Raw genomic sequence first — 21,837 nt, 5'->3', positions numbered from 1 at the left:
CCCATCTGTCCATTGCCCTTGAATCTCTGTCACAGGGGGTAGGATTTTTTGCTGTCGAGGCCTTAACTCCCTTTGGACCCTGTGAAATAGTTTCAGGATCAGCAGCAGGGTTTCTAAATAAAAATGTATGCGAGTCAGGGACCCTGTAATATCTGTCAGTCTTACTGGGAGCCAGAGGTAAGGAGTCAGGGGTCAAGCTTGACTCCGTAAACACATCATCCACAATGTCTAGGACAGGGGGAATGACTAAAGACTTGTGCTGAGGGAGAAGAAGGAAATCCCTGAGCCTCTTTTTTGATTCTGAGAAGTCTAGACTCTCCCAGTGAAAATGCTCCCTCAAAGTATGCAATGTTTCTCCAAATGAATAATCCTCAGGAGGAGATGCAGATGGAATAGATAATTCTTGATCAGAAGAAATAGAAACCTGATCTGAAGATTCATAATCAGTGTCTTGCCTAGGCCCCTTATCTAGAGGGGGATGGGTACCCCTGATCAAGGTAATAAGGTTTTCAGCCATTTTGATCATCTGTTTTTTAGGCACAGAGGCCTGTGCACGTGGCTCATGCGTCGGTTTTTTAGTTTTAGAAGTTGCTTTTGTTTTTGGTTTTGCATCTGTCGTGGGTTTGATATACAGATGTTGAGGTCTGAATACACCCTCAGAAGCCGGTGCCTGCTCAGCAGCTCTGGACCCATCTGAGGGAGATACATCTGTCGGTCCAATACCCAGAGTATCTTGCGGCATGCTGGACTCCACATGGGTGTCGGTAGAGGCCTGCGACTCGAACGTAGCGGCTATCAGGGGCTGCAAAAGCACCTCACTGAGTACTGGCGAACCGACGACTGGCTTAGGAGAAGCTTCGTCGTCGGTTTTGGATCTCGACTGCCTTTCTCCTTTTATTTGTGCTTTTTATGTACTCCGGTAGTCGGATTGCTATCCGACGACATTTCTGGGTAGTTAAATCTGTTTCCAAAATACTTTGATGCAAAAATATACCAACGCTTAATAGTGCATTGGTTAAATCTAGCACAAAACCGACAGCCAGGCACTTTGTGATCAGGGCCTAGGCAAGGAATACAGTATAAATGGAAATCCTTATGAGGTATTTGCTTTAACAAGTAATACAATTATTAACTTTTTCTGACATTGGTAAAAAGCAAGAAAAAAGTTTCCCCAACGGGGTACTTAGCTTTAGTGAAGACTACAGTTCTGAAACTCAAATACGAATATTTCAGTAGTCGGCCGACTGACACTTGCGAAATGCTTCTGCTTCGGGCACCGCGCAGCAAGAAAGACTAAAGAAAATGGCGTTGGCTGCATGTTTTATACCCCTGATGACCTGACGTCATGGAAGAGAAGACAGCAACCGACGCAAGACCCAAGACTTTGGAATTCAGGCCGACTGAGGGCAACCTGCCAGTAGATTACCCAAATGTAATGACTGCAACAGTGAGACCTGGTTCAAGGCTCCAGAGAACACCGCTGCAATACCAGGCTACAACTCTTACCACACTTTTCGGCCACCAAACCAGGACCGAAACACTAAAAGTGGAGGAGTGTCAATATTCACCAAGGATATTCACACCACCAGGCTAGTTGCCCAACACAATGCGTCTGAAATTCTCCAGGTGCAACTAACACTAGGTAAGACTGCAATCCAAATTGTAGCTTGCTACAGATTCCCCACCATACACCAAGATTCTCACTACACCTTTCTAAACATACTGGAAAATATTAAGATAGAACCAAACACCCTAATACTGGGTGATTTTAACTACCCTGCCATTAACTGGGAAAACTACTCATGTACCAACACCTTTGCCCAACAGTTCTTGGAATTCATAAATTCCAACGCCCTGGATCAACTAATCCATAGTCCCACCAGGGGCTCCAATATCCTAGACCTGACAGGAAATAAAATCTCCTCACCACTACTAAAGACACCAAGGGTAGACAAATGAACAAAGAGAAAAGACCTTGGGTGTCGTCCACAGCTTCAGGCTTCAGACTGTTAAGACACAATTTATTAATCACTTAAAAAGTGAGGCTGACAGGATGTAAACTTCACTAGAATATGATGAACTGAAAATAGTTAAATATCCAAGCAGTTGTCATCCACAGCTTCAAACTTCAGGCTGTTAAAAAGTACAGTTTTGTACCTACCATAAATGTAGATGTTCGAAGATCCACATTGCTGCAGTCCTTACTTATGGGTAGTCCGCTGTCCTCGGTTGGCCCGAATACCAAAGTATTAGGCTGACGTCGGTCATGGGCGCCTAGATCTGACATCAGAGCGTCAGGGTATAAAGGCGCATGACCGACGTCATATCCTCAGTCTTTTCTTGCCCCAGATGTCAGAAGGCCAAACCAGAAAGGCCACAGCCAAAAACAGAATACCTCCCAAAAACATGCCCAACAACAACCATCACCTAAAGCATAGCACCAAGTCAAACTACAGTGGGGAAGGAGGGAGGGTATTGGACTGCAGCAATGTGGATCTTGAACATCTACATTTATGGTAGGTACAAAACTGTACTATGTTCTTCATCTCACATTGCTGCAGTCCTTACTTATGGGTAGAATCCCAAAGCAACGGGAAAGGGAGGATGGTAAAATCATAAAGCATTAGGGGCCGCTAAAATGCCCTGTAAAATAGCAGTGGCAAATCCAGCCCTAGACTTAGAATAAAGAGGAAGGTGGTAATGTTTAGAAAAGGTATGCACTGAACTCCAAGTAGCTGCCTCCAAAATGTCTTTGTAGCTACCCCCCTTAGAAAGGCCGTAGAAGTAGCAGTAGCCCTAGTGGAATGAGGCCTGATCCCAGCAGGAATCTCCTTACCATGATGGGAATAACAGAAAGAAATACAAAACCCAATCCATTTAGAAATAGTTTGTTTTGAAACAGGTTTACCCTGTGAACCCAAAGCAAAAGAAACAAACAATTGCTGAGACTGTCTGAACTCCTTGGTTCTGCTCAAATAATAACGCAACTGCCTGTGAATATCCAAAGTATGCAAAATTTTCTCCCTTTATTTTGGGGGTTTGCATAAAAAGTAGGCAAATGAATAGTTTGATTTAAGGCCACACTAGAAACCACTTTAGGCATAAAGGAAGGGTTAGTACGCAAAGATACCCTATCCTTATGAAAAATCAGGAAAGGCTCCACTGCCATGAGGGCCTGTAATTCAGAAACCCTTCTTGCAGAGGTAATGGCAAACAAAAAAGCAGTTTTCCATGACAAATACTTTAACTCGGCAGTAGCTGCAGGCTCAAAAGGTTGTAGAGTAAGTTTTTCCAACACAAAATTGAGATCCCAAGCAGGAGTAGGAGCTCTACGTGGGGGTCTTATATTCTTTGCCCCTCTAAGAAATTGCTTAAACCAAGGATGAGAGAATAAAGGAGGGTCACAATCATAGTGAGCAGAAATGGCTGCAGCATGGACCTTTACTGAGGAGAAAGACAAACCCTTGTCCAATAACTCAGTAAGATATTGAAGAGCAACACTTAAATCAGGTTTGGAGACATCAAAGTCCTTTCCTTTGCTCCAAATAAAAAATCTCCTCCATTTATCAGCGTAAACCTTCCTGGTACTAGGCCTCCTGGCCTCCAAAATAACATTCAAAACTTGTTGTGGAAACTGAGACCCTCCAGAGTCTAAAACAGAATATGCCAGGCTGTTAGGTGCAGAGACTGAATCTTGACATTGAGGAAGTGACTGTCCTCTTGAGACAAAAGGTGCGGAATCAAAGGCAGAGGCCATGGAGGTTCTCGTACTAAACTCCTCAGTAGCGGGTACCAGTGTTGTCGAGGCCAATCCGGTGCTATCAAAATCATGGTTGGCTTGTCTTGTCTGGCCTTCAAAAGTACCTTGGGAAGAAGAGGCAGAGGTGGAAAGGCATATACATGCAGATTGTTCCAACTGAATGATACAGCGTCCACCTTCCAAGCTGTGTGATGAAACATTTTTGTGCAAAACTTTGGCAACTGGTAATTTAGTGGAGAAGCGAACAGATCTATGTCTGGAGTTCCCCATAACACTGTCAACTGTTGAAATACATGAGGATCCAATTTCCACTCGTGAGGATCCACTATTTGTCTGCTCAATACATCTGCTAAGGAGTTCTGTGCTCCTGGTAGAAACCTTGCCTGAAGATTGAGGTGTAGATTGAGAGCAGTTTCCCACAGAATCATCGCTTGCCTGCAAAGAGGGTAAGAATGGGTTCCCCCCTGCTTGTTGATGTACCACATGACAGTAGTGTTGTCTGTTTGAATCAACACCTGCCCTGGGTGAAGTAATTGGATTACTCTTTTTTTCTAGCAGTCTTTGCATTTGAAAGACTGCCTTGATCCCTTTGACTGGGTGGAATGTTTGGGATCCTCTTGTTGGGAGGGGGTTGTTGAAAAAAGGGAATTTGGTAACACCTGGTTATTATCCTCTGCACTCATATATTGGAAGTTGTCTTTTGTCACGCTCTCCAGTGCAGGGATAGTCGACCCTCGATTGCCTCAAGAGGTGGACAATCTGGGTTCCTTTCTGGAGCACTGAAAGAGTTTCCCAAAGAAAGACTCCTGGGACCCTTGATTCTGCTGACTTCCTCTGCCGCAAGGGCTGTGTCTTCCATTATTGCTCCCCCCTCTCCTTCTGGGGAACACTCTCCACGTGTGTCTTGGTAGGACCCTTTAGACTTCTTGAACCATATTTTTGCTCTGCCTCTCTAACCCTTAGAATAAGGGGCTTAAGATGATGAGATGACAAATGTATGCCCATGGCAGAAAGAGTCTTACCTTCCTTCTCACACCTAGATAGTGTATCTTTGACTTTAGGACCAAAAAGAGATGTGCTGTCAAATGCAGTGTTGACAAACGAAAACATAAAAAGTTCTGCAAAATCACAAAGGTGCATCCAGGCATGCTTTCTCATAGAGAAGCCGGAACTCACTGTTCTACTCTTTCCTTCAGCTGCATGCACAATGAGCTTCATGGAAGAGTCAGCTACAGAATGTAAGGTGGCTAACTCGGAAGCTACTTTCTCTTTTGCTCCCTCAGGTACTGCTTCTTCAAGGGTATCTGAAAGCTCCTTGATCAAATCCCTTTGTAACCTGATAAAATGCGAAAGATAATTTAACATCTGCAATGCAAAGGTCACTGAAGAGAACACTTGCTTCCCATATCTAACTATCACCCTAGAATCCTTATCAGGAGGATGGGTAGTTGAACTCTCCTCAGAAAGTTCCTTCTTGGTCGATGACCATCTACTGCAACCCCTTTCATCCAGAAGGCCTCGTCTGATGGAGCGGTGATTATTTTATTTGGTCTCCAGGGAATAGGCTAAATGGAATACGGGGTCTCCCATGTCCGCCAAGAGATCAAACCTATGAGCTTATTGGTGGGCAGAGTCACCCAGCAGGTAGATGGGCAGGAACAAAAGGCCACCAGGTACACCCACTCCTCAGGTGAAGGATTACTGGACTGCCAGCCACCCCTCTGTTTCAGAATCGCTCCAAAGGAAACATCCTCAGGGGGATCCTTCTCCCTCATCAAGGTCAGTGTCTTCTGTGGCTGACTCCTCCGTAGAGTCCAAATGCTTCCTCTTGCAAAGTCTCTTCCTAGGGACCCCCTCAGTGAGGTATCTGAAGAGGCCGGGGTACCTGAATATGAATTCTGGCACCTGAGGTTCCGCTGTCCATGTGGAACATCCTGGTAAGAGGAGGAATGCAGGGTATCTTGATGGGACTGCTGATCTGAGGGGGCAGATGACCTTTTAGATGCAGTGGCAGCTATGGCCCTCACCAAAGGCTGACTGCACCTGAATGGACGAAGACTCTGGCTCTGACAAACCATGCTTTCGGGATAGGGTCCTCTCCATTCCAGAGGGCAGTTTGCCAGGGGTTGAAGAGCTGAGCTTACCTTCGCCAAAGTCCCGAGGCTCATCGACTGCTCTAAAGACCTCAGAGTCGAGTGCACTCAAGGTTTGCGAGGCTCACTATGGCTCTGGGAACTCTCAGGCTAAGAAAAGATCAAAGAGCTCTGAGCAAAGGTCTGATCCGAAGAAGAGGGCATCTTTGGATCAGAGCTGAAAAGTACCTGGCATATCAGATCTGATCACTCTGAAGCTTTCCCTGAAGGAGGAGGAGGAAGAGGGGGGAGTGGACGATTTAGACAGACTTGGCACCATAAGGGTTGAGGCTGAGGAGGACTTAGTAATGCCCTGCACCCACAAAATCTTCTGCACCATCCATTCCACATCTTCTTCAGTAAGGCTTCTGGTCAAAGGGGAAGAAGAGGCACATGGGGACCTTGGTCTAGATAAGAAGGGAGATGGTACCCTCGATGGAACCAAATCATGGGTTGGGGAGTACAGGCTCCTCTGTAGTGTCAAAACAGGCTTGAAGGGACTAGCTGTCGGATCCATTATCAACTAATCCTGTCTATCCATACTAGACACAATCGGAGCTGAAGAAGCTGGATCCAATGCAGTAGAGATCGGTGTCAAAGGCCGATTGGGTCACAGACTCCACAGGTTTTGAGATTTTAACATTTTTTTTCTCCACTCTGAAGAATCCATTGGTGCCGAAGGTGCTCTCTTCTTTCCTCTATCAGATGATTTTGAGGAAAGTAATAAAGGAGGGCTCAAATGAGCTGATTTAGTTTTTGTGGATGAGACAGATTTTTCTTTACTGCCAGAAATGGCATCCTCAAAGGCAGAAGGTAACATGTTCCTCAAGATGAGCTTATTTTTTTCTTTCATCTAAAACTCGACAGTTGAAATAATGGCAAATTGCACAATCCTCTTACAAATGAAGGGGCCCAAGACAATAGACATACAAGGAAGTGCAAGTCACTAAAAGGAATACTGTGCCTGCACTTTGTGTATTTTTTTAAATCCAGCAGATTTTTCTGGCTTCTCAGCCATAATGCAAGAAATACAGGCAGAGAAGCCACACACAGACACTCACACACTCACACTCCCACTCACACTCACTTATGGTAAAGACAGAGAAAGGGAGGACATTTATTTATTTTTTTAAATAAGGACAGCAGGAAGTAGAAAGAAGAGAGAACTACTAACAATAGTAGCTAAAGAAATACCTTTAAAGGTAAAAGGAGAGGAAAGTAACCTATAAAAATATGTTTTTTGGCTGGAAAGTGAAAGAACGAGAGAGAGAGAAAATGAAAGTAACCCAATAAAAACTGGTTACTGTAAAGGAAGGGTTATTAACAAGGAGGGAGAGATAGGAAAGAGTAAATACACTAATAATATAAAGAAAAATAGACTACAGAAGAAAAAGCTTTTAATAATATGACCTGATAACCCAAGAGCTAGCTGATTGGACCATGTCTTCACAAAGCAGCAAACAAGATCTGGAATAATGGGGAGAGATACAGTGTGGGTAAGGGGAAGTATCCAAGAGTTTTTTGGCTGCCACGAGCTTAGTAACGGCCAAATCCGATCCGCTAGATCAGATATGGACCCCATATGTGAGGATAAGATGAATATTTGACAATATCAGATGATTAATTATACTGCCAAATGATCACTGACAAGACTCATTTTGGGGAGGTGTAGTGCATTTGAGAGCAGCAAGGTGAAACACACCAGTGAGACTATAGTCTTTCATTTTCAACAATATCACGTGTACAGAAAAAAAGAGACTTCTTTTTGGGGGAGAAAGTTACGAGTGAAAACAGAAAGCAGTTATAGGAATAATGTTAAATGATCCTTGATATGGTTTGTCTGAGGAAATAGTGTGCATGCATCTGACAGCAACAAGTTGACATATCAATAGGCTAAACTCTTGGCTAGACTTATAAGGGCCAATAGCCTAGTAACTTCCTATGATCCTATATACTGTCATAGCCACCATTCTTTTAACTTTCAACACAATCAAACATCAGCAGAGTACACAGAAAATAGTTGTCATGCAGTGGGGTCAGGCAGAATGTAAAGGGCAATGATGTAACTAATGCTGAATGATCAATATGGACTACAAGGCTGAACAATGCATGTGAATGAGGGTAACAAGATGAAATACATTAATGCGGCCATTATTTTTTTCACTGTTATCAAAAACATTAAAGATGCTCATGCCCTGTTGTAAAGATGGTGAAAACACTATGACTCAGCCAATCTATGTTTAATTATCAGCATGGGTGAAAATGGGAATAAGCAGCTGATACTGGCTTAGCGCATGGGTAACAACTACTGACAAGTGGGTAGACATCTGCAGAAGCCACTTAAAAAACCTTAACTGTACTGCTGTTGCATCATTTCACCAAACAGAAAAGTGTGGTAGCATTACATGCCTACCTATGTATGGCAGCAACTGTAAAGATTGCAAGCCACCTGTGGGGACAAGAGTTAAGAATGTCCACACCATAAGCAGACTGGCCCTCTTACTTCAATTCAGTTCTAACCTCCCAGGGAATGACTGTTTTGATAAAGTTCTCTGGACAGGGAACAAATAGGTCAGAGGACTACAACCCTATCAGGAAATGCCAGACTCTCAAATAAAGGAGGTATGAATGAGCTTCTGGGGACAGGCAGAGGAGCCACTGTGCAAAATCCGCAGACCAAGGGGCAGAAATAAGAACATCAGAGGTGTACACAGTGTTCATTTCTTGAAGGAGGCAGACTGTGTGTGAAGGAAAGCAATGTGTAATTAAATGAATGATGGGGGGCAGTTTACGTGTCTTTCACTTTCAACAATCGAATACTGCAAGTATAGAGAAAGTGCCTGTTTCTTAGATGGGAAGGCAGGCTGTGTGTGAAAGTGACTGATAACTGCTGCTATGTGATCACAGTTAAACAGTCTGATTTATCAGTGACACAGTGTGTACACACGTATGGGTCAGCAAACATGTGTGAGCATGTTCAGATAGGATGAAAGTTGCAAACTAAAAAAAAAATTAAATCAACTTAGTAGTCAATGGTGATTTAGATGAGATACTGATTAGAGCTAACCAGAAGTCATGGTTCACTCCTAAGGTGTATGAGCGTCTGAAGGAGAGAAATGCAGCTTACAGGGCTAAGGACAAAGCAGCCCTAAGTGTAGCAAGAGGTAATCTGAGAAGAGGTATAAAGGAGGCTAAGAGGGGTTATGGCAGAAAGGTACAGAGCCACTTTGAAGACATTAATGATGTAAGGAGACTATAGCATGGCATACAGGAGATCACAGACTACAAAATCAGATCAGCACAGTGTGAGGACAGCATCGAATTCCTGGACAGTTTGAACATTTTCTATGGTATTTGAGGAAAGAAACAACAGCTTGGCACTAAAATAACCCACTGATGAGAAGGATGTAGTACTCAGCCTCAGCACAAAGGAGGTAAGAAGAAAGCTAAGAAGAGTGCCTCAGGAAGGCTGCCAACTAGCTAGGAAAACTGCTCCCTCCAGCTGTAATGCCTACAAACCAGTCACTCTGACATCCACTGTTACGAAATGTTTTGAGCGGCTGATCAAAAAGCATCTTTCATCATGCCTACACCTCCTGACTTTGACCCCCTGCAGCTTGCGTACAGAGCTAACCAATCCACAATTGATGCTACATCAGCAGCACTACACATCTCCTTTGAGCATTTAGACAGCAAAGACAACTAAGTGAGGATGCTGGTCATAGACTTCAGCTCTGCATGTAAGATGATGCTACCAATGCAGCTAATAGAAAACCTGGCACATTTAGGAATCAGAAAACATCTCTCTAAATGGATCCTGGACTTCCTGACTGAGAGACCACATAGAGTGTTTTCAGGTAAGAACACATCAAAGTGCATCACGATTAAAACCGGGGCTCCACAGGGATGTGTTCTCAGCCCGCTGCTATTCACCATCTTGACCCATGATTGTTATGCTAAGCACAAATCCAACCATATTATCAAGTTTGCTGATGACACCACAATAAAACTGCTCATCACAATGGAGGATGAAAAGGTATAGAGAGAGGAGCTGGCATCTCTGATCAGTTGGTGTGAGGGGGACAACCTTTACCTAAATGTAAGCAAAAACAAAGAGATATTAATCAATTTCAGGAAAAGGAGACCAAATGTACAGTTGTGTACACTTACCATAAATGTAGATGATCGAGTGTATTCACTGTTGCAATCATCACATTTGGGTTATCTGCTTGCAGGTAGCCCTCAGTCGGCCTGATTATCAGAGTCTTGGGTCCTGTGTCGGTTGCTGTCTCATCTTCTATGACGTCAGGTAGTCAGGGGTATAAAGCACGCAGTCAATGCCACTACATCAGTTTTTCTTGCCCCAGATGTCAGGTGCCCCCATAATGGGAAGCAATTACATACAAGGTTACACCTCCAACAAAAAAGCAAATACACCAAAAAGTTTTAAGCATAGTAAACAAGAACAGAGGTATATTCAATAAAAGTCAGGGGGCTGGAGGGGGGGGGGGCTAACCAGGACTGCAACAGTGAATACACTCGAACATCTATATTTATGGTAAGTGTACACAACTGTACTATGTTATTCGTGTTTCACTATTGCAGTCATCACATTTGGGTAGATTCCCAAAGCTAAGGATGGGAGGAGGTAATTAGACAGCATTAGGACCAGCTATAAGGCCCTGCAAGACTGCAGTGGCAAAGCCAGCTCCGGATTTAGAAAAAAACTGGCAAATGGTAATGCTTGGTGAAGGTATGTACAGAACTCCAGGTAGCATCTTCTAGGATGTCCCTGGTAGGGACACCTCTGAGAAAGGCTGTAGAGAGAGATGCAGCCCTGGTTGAATGTGGTCTTATCCCCTCTGGGGTAGGTTTTCCATGGTGCTTATAGCAGAAATGAATGCAATGGCCTATCCACTTAGAGATGGTTTACTTTGAAATGGCCTTATCCCTGCCCCTGCAGCAAATGCAACCATCAGCTGTTCAGATTTCCTGAGAGGCTTAGTCCTGTCCAAGTAAACTCTAAGTTGTCTGTGCACGTCCAAGGAGTGCAGTATTCATTCCCCTTTGTTCTGTGGATTAGAAAAGAAGGTTGGCAAATGAATGGACTGATTAAGGGTCACACTGGATACCACCTTGGGCATAAAGGAGGGATTGGTCCTGAGGGACACCCTTGTCCACATGAAAGATGATGAAAGGCTCCACTGCCATGAGGGCCTGTAATTCAGACACCGTTCTTGCCGAAGTGATGGCTAGAAGGAAGGCAGTTTTCCAAGAAAGGAAATTCTCTCTACATTTGCAGCTGGTTCAAAGGGAGGTAGAGTGAGCTTTTCCAATACAAAGTTAAGGTCCTAGGCTGGAGTAGGGGCTCTCCTGGGTGGTCTTAAGTTTTTGGCCCCTCTGAGGAATTGCTTCAGCAGTGGATGACAGAAGAGAGGTGGCTCTGTGTTGTAATGTGCTGAAATGGCTAAGGCATGAATTTTGATGGAAGAAAAGGAAAGGCCCTTGTGAAGCAAGTCCGTTAAGTATTGAAGAATATGAGGTAAATTGGTCCCTGCTGTGCCCATCCCCTGAGTTTGCTTCCAAGAACAGAATCTTTTCCATTTTTCAGCATAGGATTTTCTATACTAGGCCTCCTTGCCTCCAGAATGACATCCATCACTTGCTTACTGAGGGATGGTAACGGAGAGATCAGGTAATTAGCTAGGCTGCAATGTTCAGGGTTTGAAGCTGTGTGTGCAGAATCTGGCCCTCCTGCTGGGACAACACAGCAGGTGTCTGAGGCAGGTACCATGGTGCCAGCAGTGACACACTGCGCAAGAGGGGGTACCAGTGGTGGTGTGGCCAGTCTGGTGCAATCAGTATTGTCCTTGGTTTGTCCTGTTTGACCTTTAGTAGCACTGTGGAGAGGAAAGGCAGAGGGGGAAAGGCACAAACTGATAGTTTTGTGCAGCTGAAGGACATGGCATCCACTTTCCAAGCTTGTTTGTGGGGGAGTCCTTGTATAGAATTTGTCCAACTGGTAGTTCTGAGGGGAGGCAAACAGGTCTATCTCCTCTGGGCCCCCCCCCCATTTGTTTCTCAACATGTTGGATATCTTTGGTTCCAGTTTCCACATGTGTGGGTCCATGAGATTTCTGCTTAGGTCGTCTGCCAGTGTATTTAGCTTTCCTGGCAGGAACTGAGCCTGTAGGTGCACTTGGTAGCTCAAGGCTGTGTTCCACGGAGCCATGGCTAGTCTGCAGAAAGGGTATGAGTGGGTTCCCCCCTGCTTGTTTATGTACCACATAACAGTGGTGTTGCCCGTCATTACAAATAATTGTCCTGGAAGAATGTGGTCCTTGAAGGCTGTCAGAGCATTCTGTACAGCTAACATTACTTTTTGATTGATATGCAGGTGCATTTGACTTGGGTTCCATTTGCCCTGAATGCACTGCCCTGCCAGGTGAGCCCCCCATGCATAGTCTGATTAGTCTGTTAGGGTTTGGGCGGCAGGGGGTAGAGTGAATGGCAGCCACTTGTTTTGGTGGCAGGGCTCTGCCCACCAAAGGAACTCTATCTTTAGACAAGGTATGATAGGAATTATTGATTCTAGATCCTGAGAATGTTGACACCATAGGCTTTTTAGATACCACTGTAGTTTCCTCATATGCAGTCTTGCATATGGAATTAGTAGAATGCAAGAGGCCATGAACCCCAGGTCTTGCAGTATTTTCCTTGCAGATAGTTAGGTCTTTGTGGCCAGTAGTTTGAAGTAGGCTGTCAAATGAACTTGTTTCTCTGACGTGAGGTAGGCCATCGGGGAAGATGTATTCAAGCTTGTTCCCAGGAATACAATTTGTTGGCAGGGTACAAGATGTGATTTCTTTTCGTTTTTGGTGCACCCCAGAGAAGTTAGCAATTTCTTTACAAATGCCCGATGATTTAATAGTATGTCCTGGCTTTCTGCGGAATTAGACAATCGTCCAGGTATGGGAATATTTGAATATTTCTTTGCCTGCAAAATGCAATGACTGGAGCTAGGCACTTTGTGAATACCCTGGGTGCAGTAGATAAGCCAAAGGGCAGTGCAGAGAATTGATAGTGCATGTAGCCTGCTCTGAAGCGTAGGTATCTTCTGCAAGATTCCCTTATTGGGATGTGCAGGTAGGCTTCCTTTAAATCCAGTGTTGACAACCAGGCATTTTTGCCTAGCATGGGAAGCAGCTGATGAAGGCTTAGCATCTTGAATTTTGGGATTACCAAAAATGTGTTTAGGATAGACAGGTCCAGGATAGGATGCCAGGAACTGTCTTTTCTGGATACCAGGAAAAGTCTTGAATAGAAACCTTGCCCCTATTCTTCTTCTGGGACAGGCTGAACAGCCCTGATGCTTAAAAGAGAGAGAACATGCTCTTGAGCCTCTGCCCATTGATTTGGGGATAGGTCTGGCCAACCATTTGGGGTTGGTAAGGAGTGGAAGTGGAATCTGTACCCTTGGGAAACTACATTTAAAACCCATTTGTCCTGGGTAATGAGTTCCCAATTTTTTGCATACAGGGCTATCTTTCCCCCTAAAAGAACAGTCAGTTGAGCGAGGCTTGGAAGGTTTAAAGTTAAGTCATTGAGAGAGTTTACCATAGGGGGAGTCTTACTACTCCCTGCTTTGGAAGTGGGAGCTCCCCACTGCTTAGGCCTGTGAGTACCTTGGGACTGAAGCCTGAGTGTTCTGCTGGTTCTAGGCTTGGACTGAGAAAGCCTGAAAGAGGCAGGAAAGGACCAATTCTTAGAGGGCCAATGCCTACTAAATCTGGGAGGCTGTACTTACAGGAAATCTTTAACAGTTTGCACAGATTTAACTTTTCCCTCCATCTTTTTAAGTACTTCTCCTGCTTTGTTGCCAAACAGGCGGTCTTGGTTCAAGGGAGCATCCAGTAATTTAGCTTTAACATGATCTGGCAAAGATTGCTCCTTAAGTCAAGCATGCCTTCTACGTACAGACCCAGTGACAGCAGCCCTGCAAGATGCCTCTAATGAATCAAAACCACATTGCAAAGTATGTTTTCCAACTTGCTCAGCAGAATGCATTAAATCCTGTAATTCTTTGTTTTCAGCACAGTCAGGAATCAACATTTTTATTTTATTTTATTTTACATTTGTTAACTGGGATAGTCCGACTGGACACAGGTCCATTTTCAGCGTTGGCCCGGGGAGAGAAGCTCCACATGTGGATAGTTACATAAGAGTTAAACAGTAGCAGTTTTATACAGTCACATATAGATACCAGTACAGAATTATAGGATTATATGCATACTTGGAATACATACATACTTAAACTTAACATTGTAGTTTTCTTGTTCGAATTTAAGACATTTTTAGTGGTACAAGGCTGAAAAAGGTAGCATGTCATTCAGTAGTACAATACATATGAGAATGAGACTAAGTCTGAAACACTGACTATTTTACAGATAGCCAGGTAGAGAAGAGAGTGATAAGCTGGTTAGTCAGGGTTGGTACAGGGGCACAACCAGTGACTTTTTAGGAATTTTTTGAGAGATGTTTTAAATTGGTTAATAGTCTGGTTTGTTGTAAGTTCGGCAGGGAGCCGATTCCAGATTGTTCCAATAGAGTTGCAAAACAATGAGTCACCTGCTGAGTTTTTAGATTTAACAGTTTGTGCCAGTATTTTGTCAGAAGGCTGGAGAGTTTTTAGGTTACTGTAAGGGGTGTGCTTTCGGGCTGACGGAGGACTTTGTGGGCTATTATTAATTGATTATACTGGATTTGAGAGGGAAACTCTAGCCAGCGTAAAGATAGTAGGTTAATACAGTGGTGGGTTTTATATGCTGAGCCTGTGGCAAATCTGGCTATGGTACTGTAGCAGCTATTGAGTTTATTGAGGTCAGATTTACTCAGGTTTGTATAGATTGGGGAGGCATAAAGAAGGGTTGAAAGTAAATGTGTTCGGGCAATAACTGTCCTAGTAGTTGGGGTTAGAAATGCCTTAATTCTATATAGAGATCCTAGCGTTTTGTTGATTATTTTAATGGTTTTATCGATGTGAGCATCAAACTTAAGGTTATTTTCAAAAATTACACCTAAAAGTTTTGTATTACTTTCTGGGGAAATTATTGTGCCATTACTAGATGTTATGGTAAATTATGGGAGTGTAGCTTTCTGGGTGGGAGTGAAGAGTAGCAGTTTTGTTTTATTTGGATTCAATAGAAGACGCCTGTCACTGAGCCAGTTTTTTACTACATTGAAAGTATTTTGGGTTAAGATCTGCAGGTCTAATGGTGAGGTGGCAGAAAAGATTAGGGTAGAGTCACCTGCATATTAAATGCAGGTTACTTTGGGGATGACTGTATGAAGATCATTAATGAAGATGGAAAATAGGAGAGGTCCTAGTATAGACCGTTGAGGAACTCCAAGGGTGACTGGCAGTAGGGAAGAAAGGCTATCCTTCCATAGCACAGCTTGTTGTCTGCCACTTAGGTAGGACTGAAACCAGCGTATTGCTAGGCTGTCTATGGCAAGAGGTTTTAAGGCTACTATTACCATCATTTTCTGTTTAAGCAATCTAATAATATGCTGCTGATACTTTAACATATGAAACTGGCAGTTTAAGGCCCTAATGACCAAAGTTGCAGAAGTGTATACCTTCTTACCCCATCTATCCAGCGCCCTGGAATCTCTATCAGAGGGGGTAGGGTTTTTGGCAGTAGTAGCCTTAATGCCCTTGGGTCCCTGTGAAATGGTCTCAGGATCCGCAGTAGGATTTTTAAAGAGGAACTTGTGAGAATTAGGTACCCTGTAATACCTATCAGGTTTTCTGGGAGCAGCAGGTAAAGTGTCAGGGGCCAGGCTAGATTCCGAGAAGGCATCATCTACAATGTCCAGTACAGGAGGGATAGCTAAAGGCCTGTGTTGAGGCAGGAGGAAGAATTCCCCAAGCCTCTTGTTGGAGTCAGAGTAATCCTGGCTTTCCCAGTGGAAATGCTCCCTAAGAGTATGCAAAGTTCCATTAAAAGAGAAATCCTCTGGAGGGGAAGCAGAGGGAATGGAATCCTCTGCATCAGAATCCTGATAGGTAGATAAGGGCAAATCCTGGTCTTCAGAGAAAACAGAAATTTCAGAATCCTGATCAGATGAATCAGAAGGAAAATCAGTCCTACGTCTCTTAGAGGGAGAAGGGTGGCTTCCCCTGAATAGAGTAATAATGTCTTCAGCCATTCCTATCATTTGTTTTTTAGGCATAGGGGCCTGACCATGCGGTCTGGGCGTCGGTGTTCTGGGCATGGATCAAGTTTTACACCTTGAAGAAGAAGATGGCAATGGTATAATATGCAAGTCAGTAGGCCTGAATACACCCTCAGACGCCAGCACCTGCATAGTGGCTCCAGACCCATCCAAGGTAGAGACATCCGCAGGTTCCACAGTTGAAGAAGCATCTTGCAGCATACCGGACTCCGAATGGGTCTCAGTAGAGGCCAGCGAATCTGAAGTAGCGGGTATCAGGGGCTGCGAAAGCTCCTCACTGAGTACCAACGAACTGACGACTAGCTTAGGAGAAGCGTCCTTGGCAGCTTTGGACCTATGTGGTCGGTCTCTGTCTTTATTTTTATGTTTTTTTCGGAATGTCGGTAGTCGGGTGGCTTACCGAAGCCATTTCTGGATAATTGAACCGAGTACCAACATATTTAGATGTGAAAATGAACCGACGACAAATAGTATGAGGTTTGAATAAGGCACAAAACCGACAGCGAGGTATGCCGTGGTCTGGGCCTAAGCAAGGAATGCGGTACGAATGAAAATCTTTATGAGGTATTTGCTTTCCACAAGAAATACAATTGTTAACTTTTACTGACTTAGTTTAGAGCAAGAAAAAGGATCCCCAATGGGGTACTTAGCTTAGTTGAAGACTTCAGATCTGAAATTCGAAAACGAAAAGTTCAGGAGTCGCCCGACTGGCACTTGCGAACTGCTTCTGCTTCGGGCACCGCACGGCAAGAAAGATTGATGTAATGGCATCGGCTGCACGCTTTATACCCCTGATTACCTGATGTCATGGAAGATGAGACAGCAACCGATGCAGGACCCAAGACTTTGATAATCAGGCCGACTGAGGGCTACCTGCAAGCAGAAAACCCAAATGTGATGACTGCCACAGTGAAACATGAAGAACATCCACCAAGTGCTCAGTATCAATGGTGAGTGTGTGGAGAGGGTTAAGAGTATGAAATTCCTAGGCGTATACATATCAGCGGATCTCTTGTGGCCAACTGGTCAAGAAAGTGCACGAATGCCTCTACATTTTAAGAAGGCTAAAAATGCTAAGCTTCCTCCTCATATTCTCTCCACCTTCTACTGAGGTGCAATAGACAGCATCCTCACCTGCAACTTCACAATGTGATTTGGAAGCTGAACAGTAACATAAAGGGAGACGCTACAAAGAGTGGTGAGGGTTGCAGAGAAGGTAAAGGGTTCTAGTCTTCCATCGATACATCTTTATTCTACAAAAAGTATCCAAAAGGCCACCAAAATAATACAAGAGAACATGCATCCTGTGCATGGAGTGTTTAAGCATCTGGCATCAGGCAGGAGATACCTCAGCAGCATCCGCTGCATAACTACAAGATTTAGTAACAGTTTCTTCCCTACAGTGATTAGACTTCTGAACTCTGGCACTAGTCCCAGGGGTCTGGGGTATTTATTTGTGCAACATAAACTTACATATATTCCAAGTAAGTGCAGTATTTATTTATTACATCCATAATCAGTATTATTTAACTCTCTCAAGTGGAATATTAGACAAATAACGTAGGCATTTCAATCTGTAGAGTGTTTTGTATTACTTTAAACAGAGTAGTTTAATTTAACTCAGGGGAGGGTATTCTTTTCGTATATGAATGTAGGTAAATGTCTCTGCTCTTTCTTCCATGTACTGGGAGTAGTATTGTATTTGTTAGTAATGTTTATTCCTCTACTTGTATGTATGTGTTGTTTCATTTTCCTTTGTAATCTCAAGAATTGAGCTGATGCACTAAATTTCGTTTAGGCTGCAAATGTGTAGTTCAAAATGACAAAGTTTAGTTTGACTATGACGTGCCTTATCAGAAGTGGTCCATTCTAATTGGACAATATGCAAGTGAAAGACACTATAATGTGTAATATTTAGCATTAAAAATCAGTTTAACTTCAAATATAAACTCTGTTAAAACCTTATAAATATTTTACAAATCTTCAGATCCCACTAATTAGCAAACTTTATTGTCCCCCTGTAATGAACTGTATTCTACAAAGTTAAAAAAACATGATACAACATAAATTCAAAATCTTAAAAGTGTAAATGACCAGTATATAAAGCAAAATGAGTTCCAAAGAAAACTAAATCAATAATTACTTGCGATAAGCATTACAGAGAAAGCAAGTTGCAGCATAAATTAATCTTTCACACTTGCCACAAAAGTAGAATGTTTTAGGATATGATGAACTGTTTCTTTTACGAAATACAATGCCACTTATTGCCATATCAAAATGCTGTGGCATATTTATCAGTACCTCTTTAGATACTGATATACCCTGCCACTGAATCATACAAAGCCGATAAGTTAAAATACGAGTGAGATCAAATAAGACTGTAACTGCAACACCTAACAGTGTAAATTATTCAATTTACTCTATGTTGAATAACTAATTAAAAAAATATCCATGTATATTTACTTAAACATATAAAAAACTTCTGGAAATTTCAAAACCGATATAAAGCTCAACTAAAACATAACCAATAAAAATGAAACTCTGGAAAATGTGTAGTCAAATTCTGTATGATATTACTTACTAAGTAAGTGGAGACTTACCCAGTTATATAATCAACTGTTAAAAGACTAACTACGGCAGCAGTACACTGAATATTGTATTTGGGTATTATCAATAAGGTGTAAACAGCAAGATGTTACTAATTCATTCATTCTGATGACTTGAAAATTTGCTGTCAAGCTTTTTTTCTCTTTAACAATAACAAATGTCACAAAATCACATATTCTAAGCCTTCTTTTTACTTTTCATATTCGAGTTTAAGTAGTTCAGTGATACTTTGTTTTATTTTGTCCCAGCTTTCATGTCAATATTATATTTGTCACATTTTTTTGTCATACTCATTATAGAGCCAGAAGCCAGGTAGTCATCCTCCTCACAATTTAAGACGCACAGTATTTGGCGTATTTGTTAAAATGGAACGGCAGTAGCCAAACGGTCTTCTGTGCCACATCTAAAGGCATGCATCATTAATTATCTTTATTACAAACACTCAAAAGAAATTCAAAGCAAGGTAGCTTCCTGAACTACCTTGACCCGTCATTTAGTTCCACACTGTCAGGGTAACACAAGCTCAGCTTTCAATACATTCTACTTATATCTCAAGCACTGCAGACTTGCACATTCAACAGTGATTATAAGCAAGTGTAGTTCTTACCTCAAAAAAAAAAAAAAAAAAAACAGCATTTAATTCAATTAAAACTAAAAACATAATCTTTCAATCGTGACTGGATCCAGTACATCACTTGTGAAATGTTTTCATAAACCAGCAGCTGTGAACAAAGTCTACCAAATTATCTGCATAGCATACATTACTCTGACACTCAGGTGATTAAAACTAAACTCACTAAAGAATTAATGTCCACAAATATGATGTGAATTAACAGGTGCAATAGTACAGTAATTCAACATAGTTAATACTAATAATGTGTGGGAAAACATTGAAATTGTAAATTAAAAACATGATGAATCACCTTCACAGCATCGCATCACATTTTTACCTTTTCATTCTTCCTTCTACTGATGATCCTATCGAGGCCATTAAAAGCACCAGAGGCAACAAACAGAATATTGGTGGTATCAACCTGCACTGTCTCACCACGAAGCTTCCTTGAGTTCTTCTCTGGAACATTAACAATTGTTCCTTCCAGCAATTTTAGCAAACCCTGAAATTAAAAACAAAAACATGCATAATTCATGAAGAAATTAACTTACTGAAGAATTACTATTATTTGTTGAGTCTGACTGAAGTCATCAAAATGAATTCATTGTTCCCAGTTCACTGCACCTAGATTAACAAAAATGGAAGTTATATGCTTACCATAACAGTGGATCCTTATTGTCATACTCTATTTACCTTAACTTACCAGCCCCTGTGGTGGATATGAACTAGCAACCCTCTGCTACAGAAGCTTTCCGCAAACCTCAAGCTCATTCCCTCTTCTCATAATGTATTTGCCTCACTGTCTTTCAGATCAAATTTGCCCTAATTATAAGAAAGAACATGCTTCAGGCTTAGGTCTAGCATGTATATTCAGAAACAAGGAAGTGGCAATTTGGATGAGGAATGGAGGGAAGGTTGATGAGGTAGATGGAGTAGGACAGTAAGATATCATTCCATCTGCCTCTACTTGTGGGACAGAAACAGCAAAGTACAGTTGTGTACACTTACCATTGGCTTATCTGCCTGCAGGTAGCCCTCAGTTGGCCTAAATACCAGAGTCTTGGGATGTCTGCATCGGATGCGGTCTCCTCTTCTATGACGTCAGGTTGTCAGGGGTATAAAACTTGCAGCCGATGCCATTACATCAATTTTTCTTGCCCCAGATGTCAGGAGCCCTCAAAAAAGGAAACCATTACATGGTGTGGAACACCTCCAGTAAAAAGTAAATACCATAGTCATAAGATATGGCCAAAAAGAGGATAGGGAGAAAGTATAGAAAAAGTCAGGGGGCTGGAGGGAGGGGATGGTAACCAGGACTGCAACAGTGAATACACTCAAACATCTACATTTATGGTAAGTGTACACAACTGTACTATGTTCTTCATATTTCACTGTTGCAGTCATCACACTTGGGTTGATTCCCAAAGCTGAGGAAGGGTGGAGGCAGTCAAGAAGCATTACAGCTGGCTAGCAGGCCTTGTAAGACTGCTGTGGCAAATCCAACTCTGGATTTAGAAAAGAGAGGTAAGTGGTAATGCTTAGTGAAGGTGTGTACAGAACTCCAGGATGCCCCTGGTAGGGACTCCCCTGAGAAATGCTGTAGAGGTTGAGGTAGCCCTAAGTGGAATGAGTTCTGACCCCCTGTGGGGTAGGTTTTCCATGGTGTTTGTAGCAGAAATGGATGCAGTGTGCTAGCCATTTGGAAATGGTTTGCTTTGAAATGGCCTTGCCCTCTGCCCCTGTAGCAAAGCTGACTAGCAGCTGTTCAGATTTTCTGAACCTGAGCTGTCTGTACATGTCCAAGGAGTGCAGGATCCTTTCCCCTTTATTCTGAGGATTATGGAAAAGGTTGGTAAATGGATGGATTGATTTAAAGCCACACTGGATACCACCTTGGGCATAAATGATGGATTAGCCCTGAGGGAAACCCTGTCAGCATGGAAAATAATGAAGCGTTCCATAGCCATTAGTGCCTGTAACTCAGACACTCATCTTGATGAAGTGATGGCTGGCAGTAAGGCTGTTTTCCAAGAGAGGAATTTTAACTCTGCTGCAGCAGTAGGCTCAAAGGGGGAAGCGTGAGTTTCTCTAGTACAAAGTTAAGGCCCCAAGCAGGGGTGGGAGCTCTCCTCAGGGGCCTTAAATTGTTAGCTCCTCTCAGGAACTGTTTGATGAGAGGGAGAGAAAAAAGAGGTGGCTCAGTATTGTAATGAGCTGAGATGGCAGAGGCATGAATATTAACTGATGAGAAGGATGGGCCTCTGTGGAGCAGCTCTGCTACGTAATCTAGGATTTGAGGTAAGGTGGGCACGACTGTGTCCTTTCCTTGAGAGTGGCTCCAAGAACAATATCTTTTCCATTTTTCTGAACAGGATTTCCTAGGACTAGGCCCTCTGGCCTCAAGGATGACGTCCAACACCTGTTTGCTGAGGGTTGCTGGTGGTGTATTCAGGGGATAAGACAGGCTGCAAGGTTCAGGGTTTGCA

The 21,837-nt window shown here is 42.9% G+C and overlaps 1 protein-coding gene across 2 annotated transcripts in view; it reads right to left on the bottom strand.

The window, feature by feature from the left end:
• The window catches only part of CLPX (caseinolytic mitochondrial matrix peptidase chaperone subunit X), a 1,745,917-nt gene that overhangs the window by 436,813 nt on the left and 1,287,267 nt on the right, over nt 1-21,837 (bottom strand). For both annotated transcript variants that reach the window (XM_044078662.1, XM_044078663.1), the window contains one exon: nt 19,689-19,853. In XM_044078662.1, coding sequence (XP_043934597.1) covers nt 19,689-19,853 — 165 coding nt within the window. The remainder of the gene's footprint in view (nt 1-19,688; nt 19,854-21,837) is intronic.

Source organism: Protopterus annectens, chromosome 7.part1 (assembly GCF_019279795.1).
Source record: "Protopterus annectens isolate FY-2018-M chromosome 7.part1, PAN1.0, whole genome shotgun sequence".
NCBI lineage: Eukaryota > Metazoa > Chordata > Ceratodontiformes > Protopteridae > Protopterus > Protopterus annectens.
This window is presented reverse-complemented; position numbering and strand designations above follow the sequence as displayed.